This window comes from Leucopleurus acutus (assembly GCF_964270905.1).
Source record: "Leucopleurus acutus genome assembly, chromosome: 10".
In the NCBI taxonomy this organism is placed as follows: Eukaryota; Metazoa; Chordata; class Mammalia; order Artiodactyla; family Delphinidae; genus Leucopleurus; species Leucopleurus acutus.
Genome location: NC_139153.1, coordinates 41,415,561 through 41,430,312, shown reverse-complemented (window position 1 = coordinate 41,430,312; position 14,752 = coordinate 41,415,561). Strand labels below are relative to the sequence as shown.

General features: G+C 44.6%; 1 protein-coding gene across 1 annotated transcript; it reads right to left on the bottom strand.

Moving 5' to 3' along the window:
• Positions 1-6,244: 6,244 nt before the first annotated feature.
• LOC309967603 (serine protease 42-like) lies at positions 6,245-10,299 on the bottom strand (the record flags this gene model as incomplete). Its single annotated transcript, XM_082848383.1, is given in 7 exon segments — positions 6,245-6,480; positions 7,795-7,950; positions 8,847-9,109; positions 9,630-9,692; positions 9,694-9,737; positions 9,739-9,815; positions 10,221-10,299. Coding segments are annotated over 7 exon segments (918 nt in total).
• Between the last annotated feature and the right edge of the window lie 4,453 nt (positions 10,300-14,752).

Genomic DNA, 14,752 nt, shown 5'->3' with positions numbered 1-14,752 from the left:
GCCCCAGTCTGGGAAGATCCCACGTGCCGCAGAGTGGCTGGGCCCGTGAGCCATGGCCGCTGAGCCTGAACATCCGGAGCCTGTGCTCCGCAACGGGAGAGGCCACGGCAGTGAGAGGCCTGCGTACCACAAAAAAAAAAAAAAAAAAAAAAAAAGCTTAATTCAAAGCCTGGGGTTAGCCCAGGTTTTGACAAATTCCTAAAAAATCTGGTAATGGAGTTGGAATCTGACTCCTTGGTGACTCCCTCCTCTTCCTATCTTGCTTGCTCTGGGAATCCTGACTTCTTAGAGAGGCAGTCACTTAGAAATGTAGGGAAGGAAAAGTTTGGAGAGTTTGGAAGTCTTCATCCTTTCCTTCTCATTACTACTCTGGCTACTTAAGACATAAGTGCTTGGTAGTTTGAGTTGAAAATTCTCTCTGCTTTGCAACTGGAAACCTGCAGGGAGGTAAAAAGTGTCTGAAAAGTTAAGGCAGCTTTTAAAGCTCATACTGTTGTTGACCTACGGGAGGAATCTTAAAGGCCATCGAATGCAGACACGGCGCCTGCATCAAAGAAGTCACAAAGGACTAATGTGTGGAGAGGGACAGTTCCCCACCAGCATTAAGAAAGTCCAAAATTGTTCTCCTAACTGGGAAGATTGCTTACCAGTCTAAATTGAGAGAGGTACCTCATTGGGCCTTTAAAGTGATCAAGAATTCTGATCTGAAAGGAGAAACTATTAAATACCTGCTGAGGATGTTAGATGTAGGAGGGTTAAGAGTGTAGCTGAACGAAATGCTAACTCTTAACAATTCCAGTCTTTCAAAAAAGTAGAACAATTGGTTTCCTATACATACTCATGGTATATTTTCACTTTTGATCAGGAGTCCTCTGTTTCAATGTGTGTCTTTTGAATTACCTGTGTCTTCTGAGTTATGACCTTCGATGTCAACGATTCATGTGTAAATATGTTCATTTGTATTTTTTAGTTTATAATGCCAATTTTCAAAGTAGTTTTACCAAATTACACTCCCACTATCAGTGTGACTCTTTCTATTATCCCCATTCTTCTCAACAGTTATTCCCACAGTTATTAGCTTTTCCCACATGATGGGCATAAAATTAATCTTTTTATGGTTTTAATTTGCATTTCCCTGAAGTTGAGTATATTTTCATATCTTTACTTATCATTTGTGCCTTCTTTCTATAAAATGTTTGTTCATAACATCTACTCAATTTTACATCTGAGCTGCTTTTAAAGTATTTTTTGTTCAGTTTTTTTATGTATACTAATCCTTTGTTGGTAATGTGTGTTTCAAATATCATTTCACAATCATGATTTGTCTTTTCACTTTATTGTACTCTTTCAGGTCTGGCTTCTTTCACTCAACATAATGTTTTTGAATTCATTCATGTTCCTGTGTATAACAGCAGTTTATTCTTTTTGATTGCCAAGTAGTATTTCAGTGGCTATCATTTATCTGCTGACAAACATTTGAGTTGTTTCTAGATTCAAGCTATTATGGATAAAGATGCTATGAACATTCATATATAAGTCTTTGAGTAGCCATTGTTGCTACTTTCTTCCAGTCTGTGGCTTTTATTTTCATTTTCTTAACAGTGTCTTTCAAAGAACAGAAGATTTTCATTTTGATATAACCTTTTTTTTTTTCTTGTATGGTTCATGCTTTTTGCATCCTATATAAAGAATCTTTGCCTACTCAAGGGTCACAAAGATTTTTCTTTTAAGTTTTTTACATTTAGTTCTATAATCCATTTTGAGTTATTTTTTCTAAATAATGCAAGGTAAGGATTGAGTCACTTTATTTTATTTTTGTATACAAATGTCCCATTGTTCCAGCATCATTTACTAAAAAGACTATTCTATCTCCAGTTGAATTATCTTGGCACCTTTGTTAAAATCAACTGGCCATATACATGTGGATCTATTTCTGGACTCTCTATCCTGTTCCACTGATCTATATGTCTGCCCTTATGCCAATACCACACTGTCTTGATTGCTATACCTTTATACTAAGTCTTGACATCCAGTAGTTCTTTATTTCAGTTATTCTAGGTCCTTTGCTTTTCCATACATATTTTAGAATCAGCTTGTCAGTTTTTACAAAAAAAGCTCCAGATTGAAAAACATGAACAAATTTGGAGGTATAACACTACCAAATTTCAAGACTAACTACAAAGCTATAATAACTAGGACACTGTGAAGCTGACATAAGAATATACAAATAGATAAGGAACTGAATAGAGTCCAGAAAGATGCACATATATACTGCCAATTAATTTTTACCAAAGTACTAATGCAAATCAATGTGAAAATAAATGTATTTTCAACAAATGGAACTGGATAAAAATTAAAGATAGAGAAAACTACACCTTGTTCCCTATCTCACTCTGTGCCCCAAAATCTGTAGGCCATAGACCTAAATGTAAAAGCTAAAATTATAAGGCTCATAGGAGAAAAAATAGAAGAAAAATTTTGCAACCTCAAGTTAAAAAGTGAAAAAAGCACACCACAGACTTAGGACTCTAATCAGAATCTATGAAGACTACTTAGAACCCAGCAATAAAAAGACAAGCATCTTGATTTAAAATGAGCAAAAGAATTGAAAAGATGATTCACAAAAGAAGATATACATATGAGCATTAGTATATGAAAAGGTGCTTGATACCATTAGTTACAGGGAAATGCAAAATTAAAACCTCGGTGAGATACCATTTCATACCTATTAGAACTAGGAATCCCCATCAACTACTGATGAGGATGTGGATCAAGTGGAAGTCTCATTTATTGCTAGTAGGAGTATAAAATGGTACAACTAATTTGGAAAACTTTGGAAATTTCTAATAAAGTCAACCATACATCTATTCTATGAACCAGCAGTTCCACTCCTAGGTCTATTCCCAATAGAAGCAAAAGCATATAGGCACCATAAGTTCTGTACTAGAATGTTTATCAGCAGCTTTATTCATAATAACACCAAACGAGAAACAACCCAAATGTCCATCAACAGGAGAATAAACAAACTGTGGAAAATTCACATAATGGGTAACTATTCTGCAATAAAAAGGAATGAACTGATGATACACATGACAACATGGATGAATCTCAAAAACAATACGTGGAATTCGATGAAGGCAGTCAAAAGGTACAAACTTCCAGTTATAAGATAAATAAGTGAGCTCCCCTGGTGGCACAGTGGTTAAGAATCCGCCTGCCAATGCAGGGGACAGCGGTTCGAGCCCTGGTCCGGAAAGATTCCACATGCCGTGGAGTAAGTAAGCCCATGTGCCACAACTACTGAGCCTGCACTCTAGAACCCACAAGCCACAACTACTGAACCCACACGCCACAACTACTGAAGCTCACGTGCCTAGAGCCCATGCTCCAAGACAAGAGAAGCCACCTCAATGAGAAGCCTGCGCACCTCAACGAAGAGTAGCCCCCGCTCGCCACAACTAGAGAAAGCCCGCGCGCAGCAACAAAGACCCAACACAGCCAAAATAAATAAATAAATGAATAAAATAAATACATTTTTGAAAAAAGATAAATAAGTACTAGGGATGTAATGTACAACATGATATGTATAATTAACACTGTGGTATGCTATATATGAAAGTTGTTGAGAGCTAATCGTAAGAGTTCTCACAAAGAAAACTATTTTGCTATTTCTTTAATTTTGTGTTTATATGAGATGATGGATGTTCACTAAACTTACTGTGATAATCATTTCATGATGTATATAGGTCAAATCATTATGCTGTATCCCTTAAACTTATACAGTGCTATATGTCAATTATATCTCAATAAAACTGAAAGAAAAAAGAAGACAAAAACTTCCCCTACCTATGTTGAAGGTAGATCCAAAAGAACACTTACTGTATGATTCCATTAATGTGAGATGCAATAACCTGCAAATCTAATCTGACAGTAAACAGAACAAAGGTTGCCTCTGGGAGGGGATGATAGAAGGGAATATAAGGGAACATCCTGGATCGATGGAAATGTTCTCTATCACGATTTGGGTGATGTTAGCATGGGTATACATTTGTTAAAACTCATAAAATTGTACAGTGCAATGTGTGCATTGTACTATGAATAAATTATTCCTCAATAAAGAAAATAATACAGAAATGCATTGAGATAATACAGTCATTCATCAATATAAAGTTTTAACCTTACCAATTTTAAAATATGAATAGAGGGGCTTCCCTGGTGGCACAGTGGTTGAGAGTCCGCCTGCCGATGCAGGGGACACGGGTTCATGCCCCAGTCCGGGAAGATCCCACATGCCGCGGAGCGGCTAGGCCCATGGCTGCTGAGCCTGTGCGTCCGGAGCCTGTGCTCCACAATGGGAGAGGCCACAGCAGTGAGAAGCCCGCGTACCGCAAAAATAAATAAATAAATAAATAAATAAATAAGAATAGAGAAGGAAGCAATGGCATACAGCCAAGTAGGAATAAAGAAGAATTTAGTCTAAATAAGAAATGACTTTAAAAACTTATATTCCTAACAATCCAGAAATAAAGCTCCAGATAATATCAACTGAATTAGTTAGATTGAGGTTTTTCTGTGAGCAAGTGAGACTGAAGGTGATGGTGGCTTAATTAAAAGAGAAGTTTATTTCTCTCTTGCATAAAGAGCTGTGATGGCAGCCCTATAAAATCCAAGGAGTCAAGCTCCTTCTGAATTTCTGTTCCATACCCTTAACATGTTCCTCATGTCCCAAGATAGCTGCGCAAGCTCCAGTCACCATGTATACATTCTAGCCAGGAAAGAAGAAGGTGATGAAGGGCTTGTTCTCCTTTTAAGGATATTTTCCAAAATTCATACCCAACATTTCTGTTTATACTTTATTGGCCAGAACTTATTGCCAAACTTAGATACGTGGGAAGGTTGGAAATGTACTCTTTATTCTGATCCACTATATGCCCAGAAGAAAGGGGATGAAAGGTGCCACAAGAGAGGATTATCAAGCTTTACCCCAGTCCACTTTTTTATTCACCTAACTATTCACTTGCACCTCTTCCCATATGCAAAATGCGCTAATCCTCTCCTAAAAAAAGGCAACCTCAAACTTTCATGAAAGAAATCAAGGAAAAGTGAAGTGCTCTGCATCATGACAAAGATCTAATTTGGGACGATATGGTAATGAAGGAAATAAGCCAGCACAGACACAGTAAGCACCCCAACCTGTCCCCTCCCTGAGTCTCAGTGTCGTTCTCCATAGCCTGGCCAAGGCAGTCTGGTGCTCAAGACTCTATTTACCAAGAAGGGGAGCGGCAGAAACACACAGAAAAAGGGCTTGATGTTTGGGCCCAATGCCCTGACCCCTCTCTTGCTTCCAGTCTCTCTCACTTCCTCCTTCCCAGATGCATTGGCTAGCAAACTCATCCACAAAGTTCCCTGCAGAGATGCTAATGGCTATGAGGAACACAGCAGCAGGACCCAACTGCTAAAGCTGCCTGTCAACTCACATCACATCACATCACTCCAGGGTTTAAAAAGGATCACAAACACTTTCCTAAGCTAAATGTAAGTTCTCTTCAGTGATCCCAGACCAGTAGAGAACACACACACCAGAACACACACACGACTCTTCAAACATTTATTCAGTTGACATTAGAAATCTCTGCACTCCTTGACACCTCAACACAACTTGGAGTGAGCCTGGATGTGGCCGCTGGAGCACTGGGAAGGGGGTTCCTAGACTGAGTTGCCCCAGGAGGGCTTGTGTGGCACAGGCTGGACACTCAGATGCATCTGCACTGGGCAGCAGGGGACCTTCTCCTAACCCAGACAGCTGAGTCAGATGTGGACATGGTGATGCCTCCTCACTCTCTCCCAACAATCACCAAGCGGACTGGTTTGATAAAGTGTCAGGTCTAACGCTGTTTCACTGGAGATGATGTCCCTCCTTTGCTAGGTGTTCTCCAAGATGTGGCTGAAGCATCATGAAGCATCACCTGGCAGGTCACTGGCCATCCAGTTGGGATGGATTCACCCACTTCTTCCTGGCAGGCGGAGCACAGCCAAGGTGTAGGTGTGGATGAGGCAGGTTCCTGGATCACCAGGCCAGGAAACTTCCAGGGTTCCTTTCCTGCTGCCACTCTCTGTCATGTGGATCTCCACAGGGTCAGTGGATCCCAAACGAAATTGAGGAAAGGGCATTGAGTAGAAGTGGGAGGTCAGAGGCAGGGCTAGTGTGAGTCTCAGAAACAGAAGGGGGTGTGGGCCAGGGTGATCACAGGGTCGCCAGGATGCCCAGAGGCAGCACCAGACACACCAGTAGGATGAGGAGCACCACTGGATACAACGAGGTAGCCTGGTTCACCACTGCAACTAGCCACTTAGTGTAGAAGGCAGTATCCGTAAAAACTCCAGGTGAAATTTTACAACCACAGCTGACACCCCAGCTCACAATCCCTATCTGGACCCATGTGGTATTATACTGACAGACCAGAGGGCCCCAGAATCTCCCTGGAAAAAGAGAAAGAAACAAACCGCAGGAATGGAAGAGCACCCACTTCAGGGCAGGCTGATTGCACTGCAAGGTGCTGAAAGACAGGCACCTGTGGGCCTTCCCCAGCCATCTCCCAGGCCCAGATTTCTTGATTTTGAGAACTGAGAACTGAATAGTCAATTGGAAAACTTTAGTATCCTCTGAGGATATTATGACTGGTCATTTCCTATACCACAGTGGTTGCTAAACACTTTGAATACCCCCTTTGCATGGAGCCTCCCAAATCCTTACACCTAGCCTAAAGTTTCTCTAGAGCTCCTGACCATATAACCAGCTCCCTCCATATTCTAAGCTACACTCTCAGACATCCCACATAGTCACCCCAGCTCATGCAAACACTGCACATCCTTTGCTAAAACTGCTCTGGTGGCCCCCCATCTACCAGCTCAGTCAGAAACACAGAGTCCTCCTCAAGCTCTCCCTCACCCGCACCCTCACATGCAGTCAGTCACCAAGAACTGACGACTCAACCTCAAACACAACCCCTTCACCTCCCCACCAGCCCAGGTCCTGCCTGGGGCTCAACACCATTGCCTACATGGTGAAAACAAACTCCTGGCCTACAGTCCTGCGTGAACAGGAACGCGAAACATAGCACAGCGTTGCAGGCCACACATATTCTGAATCCAATCACCTTCTCTGGCCATATTTGCCACCTCATTGCTCCAGACCTGAAACACATTCCCTAAACATGACACGTTCTTCAGAACTCTGAGCCTCTGTACTTGCTGTTCCCTCTCCCAACAGTGATGTTCTCCTCTTTCCAGGACTCAAATACTCATTCTCTAAGACCTGGCTCAGATGCCCCCTGCTCAGAAAGGCTGCTTGGCGCAAAGGGAAGACTGTGGGCCCAGGCACTCCCAGGGGGACCTTGAACTTATGTCTTGTAGGGACCATATCTGTATAATAATATGTATAATTATGCTGCAGGGTTGTGAGCTGGGTAACTGAGCTAATGTGGGTGAATGCTCACACTGGCACAGTAAGTCGCCATAGAGGGAACTCAATTATAGGAACTTACATTATTATCATCATCACCCCCAACTTCACCACACCCTGGCAGCACGCCCAGGATGCGAGGGCTGCTCCCTATTGAAGGAACAGGCCAGGCCAGCTCAGGGGCATCCTGAGGGGTTCTCCCCTGAATCTCCTTAATTAAAGGCTGAAAGAGAAGGGGGCAAATAACCCAGGCCCTGCCACTGGGGAATGAGGAAACTTTGAGGGGACAACCTCAATGCGGAGGTGGCAAGAGACCCATGAACTTAACTGACGAGAATCGTTTCCTATACTATTATAGCCACACAGCATTCCTTCCAGTACTACATCCTTATCTGCTGGCATGGCCTTCTGGATCATCCCATTACATTCTTCATAGTAGATGATATATTGGTCCATCTCCCAGAGAAAGACTGAGACAAATGGGCCACCTACAAACAAAGAAACTCAGCAGTGGGTAGATCTGCACAGGCGGATAGTAAGCCCCCAAACACCTTGAATCCCCCTTGAAGAAGGCAGCACAGAGGATATTGTCCCCATTTGACAGCGGAGGAAACTGAAGCCCAAAGCTGACATGGGGAGAAGAGAAGGTAGGAACCAAAACCAGGACAAGAGAAGGAAGAACAGATCAGGACAGGAAGAGGCGAGGCCTTACCAGCCTGAGAAATGATAACCACGCATCTGTCACTCTGTGCATCAATAGCAATAATGAAAGGTGTCCGGTGCATGAGCAAAGTGTCTCTACTTTAAAGCAGAATCACAGACTCTCAGACAGGTAGTACCCAAAGGAACAATCCAGCCTCTTCCCAGAGACAGGAGGCCCTATAGCCTCACCAACTGGGGCCCACGGGCTCTGCCAACATTCCCAAGGACAGGAAAGTCCCTGGGCACCAAGCAGGTACCTCCAGCGAGGGACAGCTCCGCCTGGCAGACAGCTCATCACCCCCTGAGCAGAAATCCACCCTGGAGAGAACTCCAGAGCATCTGGCTCTGTCCCCAGGGAACCTAAAAATGCCCCCAAACCAACCAGGCACAGTTCCCCACAAATCTGCAGGAGACTTCACCCATGTATTTCTTCTTCTCCTGAGCAGCTCTAGGTCCCAGGACTGGTGCCTTGCTTAAACAGCTGCCATCAAATATTTGTGTGGCAACAAAAGATCTCAACCAATTTCTGGGCTCAAGCCAACCGGGAACCATTAGCCTGGCTGCTCCCTAACCCACCTGCCAGGTGGTGTGCTTCCCTACCCCTCCCTTTAGTGTTGTTGCCTACTCCAGGGATAAGGCTGCCTCCCTCTGCCCAAGGTTACTTCCTGCCTCACAGTCTCACCGAATTCTTGTTGCTTGCCCCATCCAGTCACCCAGCACCTGGTCCCAGCTTCCACCTGGAAAGTCTTCTCAGGGATGCATATAGGCTGGATGACCCCAGTGAAATTTACAGGGTAGAAGAGCCGGAGAAGAGCAAGGTCATATTTAACAGTTCCACGTGTTGAGAACTGAGGGTGAACAACGACTCGGCTGATAGGAACCACCAACCCTGAGATTTCACCATAGACACTCCGACCTCCCATCATGACACTGCAGCGGTAACAGCTGTGGGAGGAGGACATGTCCCTCACAGAGACCCTGGGAAGCATCCCTTGTGCCTTTCCACACATATCAGCTGTTTCCCAATGTGGCCCCAACCTCTCTCACCACTCTCGCTACGACCCTATCACCAAAAAACCCTCCTAATGACTCTCAAAATTGGCTTGCTCGCTAGAGGGGTGGGAGGGAGGGAGACACAAGAGGGAAGAGATATGGGAACATACGTATATGTATAACTCATTCACTTTGTTATAAAGCAGAAACTAACACACCATTGTAAAGCAATTATACTCCAATAAAGATGTAAAAAAAAAAAAAATTGGTTTGCTCTCCCAAACAATTGGTTTTGTTCACCAAACTAGTATTCCTAGTAACAAGACTACCAGCGCAGAATCCCTCCCATTTTTATTGTGTGCTTTGGTTTGGGTTGGGTTTTTATCAACTTGCAGGGCATCAGAAACTAGTGGTATCTGAGGAGGGCAGGACTGACTCCAGAACTCTCACATCTCCACTTGTCATTACTCACCTTAAAATACAGTGGGCTGCAGTCAGCAGCCACTGAGCTGAGATGAGGGAACCTCCGCACACGTCTGCCACTGACCCTCAGGCTCACCTGCCAGGGCCACTTCCCTTCTTTCACTCTGATTTCCTCCCACGATTTTCAGAAACACTTGGCCACACGATAGGGTGAGGACAGGATAGCAAGGAGAACCTCAAAGAAACAGGTCCTGTCTCCCTGGAGCCCCTCGGACAGCCGAGAAGGCCATGTCCTCCTAGGCTCCAGGGCAGCGCTTCCAAGTCTGCAGGCCATGGACCCACAGACGAGGCACGTCTCCCTCAGGCTCCACAGCAGGGCTGCACTAATTCAGACCCCGATCCCCTCAAACTCCCAGGGAACACCCGCCCCCACCCTGACACCTCAGCCCATCCCTCCAGAAGGCCAATGAGAAGAGTCACCTGACCTAAACTCCACCAACTTGGGGGCTCCCGGAGCCCCAGGGGACCTGGGGTTCCCAGGGGCTCCCTGAGCCCCCTCCAGGGTTTGGCTGGTCCGCCGTGGGGTCCTCGAGGCCGCCTCCCGAGAGGGGTGAAGTGGGCGAGGGCGTCGCTGACCCACCCGCTGGGGCCTCCCTGAGCCAGCGCTGAAGGAGCAGAAGCCAGACCAGGAGGCTGCAGGGGCCGCCCGGGGACGCCATGGGCTCGGTGACGGCCTCAGCGCTCTGCGTGCCCCTGCCCATGAAGTCTCCTGCCTGAGAGTGCAGGGTTGCGCTCTCAGATCCTCACGCCAGACTGTGTCCAGCCAGAACACTGCCCAGGTCCGAGGGGTAAGGGTACATCTGAGGAGACTGTCCTTGCTAGGGACCTTCCAATTTAACGTTGGCTCTAAAAGGCGGGCGCTTTCTGACGCCCCTGCCCTTCTTGGTGTGGTACCTGGCCTGGAGCTGGTGAGGATGGGCATCCTGGGAACTAGCTGAGGAGGCTTAATTCTCCATAACGGTTCCACAAGGCAGGGCCTCATTCACCAAACCTAGATTTGGAGGGAGGGGGACTACAGATGAAGTGGATGTGGGTTGGACAAAGGAGCTGGCTGCTATGCAATTTCAGTCACGGGGATGCCTGTAAAAATGAGCCACCACCAAAGAGACCCGCAGGTCAATCCATTCTTATTAGCTCTATGCCACTGATGTCTATTTGTCTTTGTTGCATAAGTGCTTCTACCAGGCCTCTGCCTCTCTGGGTTTCATCATCCCTGTTGAAGTCAGGGGAAAAACAACAATAACAACTTTTGAGTTGCAGTACTTCCCACTTTTCCCCAGCCAAAAGAGGACAGCCAGTTACAGTGTTTTTCGAGGATATGGGTGTTCCCCTCACAATTTATTTTTCAATGTCTTGATGAAGGGGTTATTCTCTAAAGCCCTCTCTCTTTGCATTCCTTTCTCCACATTAGGCCAAGGAATTTCTGACATATCAATCTCCTTTAGTGTGGTCCACTACTGCGTTCAGGTTTAAAACAACCCAGTAAACATGTAGAATCATTCCCACCTGCCTGAACCAGCAAACTGAATTCCAAATTTCTAGCAAGTGTACTGTTGATAAATTTGGGACTAAGCCTTCCCAATCAAGAATCCTTTGAATCCCATCCTATATATATACCCCTTGTTCCTTCCAATGCAGATCAGCAAAATCTTGCAGTTCTTTTTGTAAGGAAGCCTTCTACCCCTGGGTTATACCTTGCACCTGTCCTAGAGTGTGCTGGGATCTTACTCTAGTTATTAGGTCTAGAGGCAGTGAAGACTGGAGTGATTCAGGCAGAGAATTGGTATGCCCTTATAATGTAATTTACTCACATGAAGTCATTGCAGTGTCTCTAAGGTGGAGATGGCCAGCCTTATCAAATGGGAGGAGGCGCTGTTTCTGTTAGCAAGAGTGGTTCAACGTGGCTGGGGGTAAGGGTGTCCTAAATCTATCCAAATGTATTCCCATGTAAATTTTCAGGGTCTCACTCCCAATCAATGCCCTAACTTTTTTGTAAGAGTTCTGATGAAGCTCTTAATTCAATTTATGTTGAAATTCAGTGAGCCAAAAGATCAGATACTACATCTTATTATCAACTACATCAACTACATCAACCCTGCAGTTATAAGGCATACGAAAATATTTTAGGAAAGTCAAGGAAGTTTTTAAACTGAGAAGTTAAAATTGTAAGCCTTGGGGCTTCCCTGGTGACACAGTGGTTGGGAGTCCACCTGCCAGTGCAGGGTACACGGGTTCGAGCCCTGGTCCAGGAAGATCCCACATGCTGCGGAGCAGCAGGGCCCGTGCGCCACAACTACTGAGCCTGTGCTCTAGAGCCCGTGAGCCAGAACTACTGAGCCCACGTACTGCAGCTACTGAAGCCCATGCGCCTAGAGCCTGTGCTCCACAGCAGGGGGGGCTGCCGCAGTAAGAAGCCCACGTACTGCAGCAAAGAGTGGCCCCCGCTCGCCGCAACTGGGGAAAGCCCACGTGCAGCACCGGAGACCCAACACAGCCATAAATTAATTAATTAATTAATTAATTTTAAAAAATTGTAAGCCTTAATTACAGTGCAGTCTTTGGAGAGGTAAGCAGGAATCACTATGGGAAAGGTATGAAGTCTGGCCTGGGTCCTTCTATACTGTTTCCTCTCCCCCTGTGCTGCCAAAGAAGGAGGAGAAGGAGGAGAAGGAGGAGGAAGAGGAGGAGATGCTGCCTTATGCAACTAGGGGAAGGGCATAAAACTGTAATTTTCAGGACACAGTTTAAAGCCTACTGTAGCTGGGTGAAGAGAACATAAAATAACCTCTATCCCTGGGGGAGGAGCAGGAAACTCTCCTGGACCAGACTTATAGAGATCTATACAGCGAGAGGGTCAAGGTCAATGAGAAGGCCTCTTCTCTGAGAGCCAAGAATATAGCACCTGCCTAAGAGGGAGGCTGAATCAGGACAACAAAGAATGCCCCACCTCCTCCCTCCACTAGCAAGTGTCCAGGAACAAGTAACAGCAGTCTATTGCTAGAAGACAGAGTAAAAGCATGGAAAGACATCTTCTGTGAGACACAGGCACAAAGAGAGGACAGATAGGTGAGAGTGGAGAAGACACTGAGAAAAACTCTCCAACAAATCAGCTACCACTCTAAGCAAAAAATAACACTAGAAGAGTTTGAAGCCTGCTGCATATTGAGGGTAACCATAGCAACAACAAAAATCAGAGACAATCAGGACACAATTATGTCAACACTCCCTACTAAAGAAAAGACATACCCATTTCTGGACATAAATAGTATTGGTTAAGTCTCTACTATTCTACACAAGATGGCTAACTTTCAACCAAAAATGACAAGACACACAATAAAACAAACAAACAAACAAAAAATAAACAACACTCTTTCAAGAGACAAACCAATCAACAGAACTAGAGTAAGACATAACATGGATTTTGGAACTATCACACGGGGAATTTTAAATGCTATGATGAATATATTTGAAGGCTTTAGTCCAGAGGTCCATAAACACTTTCTATAAAGGGCCAGATAGCAAATATTTTAGAATTTGCCAACCATAAGATAAAATTAAGGATATTATGTAGGTTTTCTTATAAGAAGGAACCATTTCCTCAAAACCAGTAATAATATGAATTGGATATAATATTTTATAATATAAATCTACTAATGAGAAGACTGAAATTTTGGAGAGGGGAGGAATAACATTTTACTTAATTGGGGTTCAAAGTTAGCATTCTCTATCATCAAAATGAATTGTAAATGTTCTGTTAATGGTGAACTGTAATGATATTGGGTTGGCCAGAACTTTTTGGCCAACCCTATATTTTATGCTTTTCATCTTTTTTTTTTTTTGGCTGCGTCAGGTCTTAGTTGTAGCACACGGGATCTTTGTTGAGGCATGCAGGATCTTTTCATTATCCCGTGCGTTCTGCTCAGGCTTCTCTCTAGTTGCGGCGGGCAGACCTCTCTGGTTGTGGCATGCGGGTTTTTTCCCTCTCTAGTTGTGGGGCGCAGGCTCCAGGGTGCGTGGGCTCTGTAGTTTGCTGTACGCAGGCTCTAGTTGAGGCGCACGAGCTCAGTAGTTGTGGCACGCAGGCTTAGTTGCCCTGCAGCATGTGGGATCTTAGTTCCCCGACCAGGGATCAAACCCGCGTCCCCTGCATTGGAAGCCAGGTTCTTTACCACTGGACCACCAGGGAAGTCCCTATGCTTTTCATCTTTTTTTTTTTTTTTTCCTGCGGTATGCGGGCCTCTCACTGTTGTGGCCTCTCCCGTTGCGGAGCACAGACTCCGGATGCGCAGGCTCAGCGGCCATGGCTCACAGGCCCAGCCGCTCTGCGGCATGTGGGATCCTCCCGGACCGGGGCACAAACCCGTGTCCCCTGCCTCGGCAGGCGGACTCTCAACCACTGCGCCACCAGGGAAGCCCATATGCTTTTCACCTTTAAGAGTGTCTTTTCATGCAGATAAGTGCCATCATCAAATGCTGCTATTAATCTATGAACATATGGCTTTGAGCAAAAAAAAAATCTTCACTTGGAAGGCATTTATTGAGTTCTTTTGGATTTTTCTCTTGATATGTGCCTTTTATCCTGTCATTACATTGCAAATTAATCACTTCATTGAAGTTTAGGTGGAAGCTCCTCAACTGCAATGTTAAGTGGATTTTTGAAATATGTAAATGTCCTTTGCATAAGGTCCAAAAACTGCTTAAGGTAGGTTAAAACTGCTTAATTAAGGTCCAAAAACTGCTTCTCGAACTGTAGCAGAAAGCTCAGAAAATATATCTACTCCAAATGTGTGTTGAAATGCATGTCTTCCTCCTTGTTTTAATTTTGGACAGCACAGGGACTTTTTTAAAGTAGCTTGATATAACTTGTGATTCAAAAAACATTACTTATCATCAAAGTGATTTTACCATAGTATAGATAGCAATAGAAAACTAATAAAGGATGGGAGATACTGTTATCTCCCATAGATATCTCCCACAGATATCACAAATATCTCCCTATCTATACCATAGTATAGATAGCAATAGAAAACTAATAAAGGATGGGAGATACTGTTATAAGGCCCTTGCACTACCTAAAAAACTAATCCTGTTATTTGAAGAAAGAGGACAATT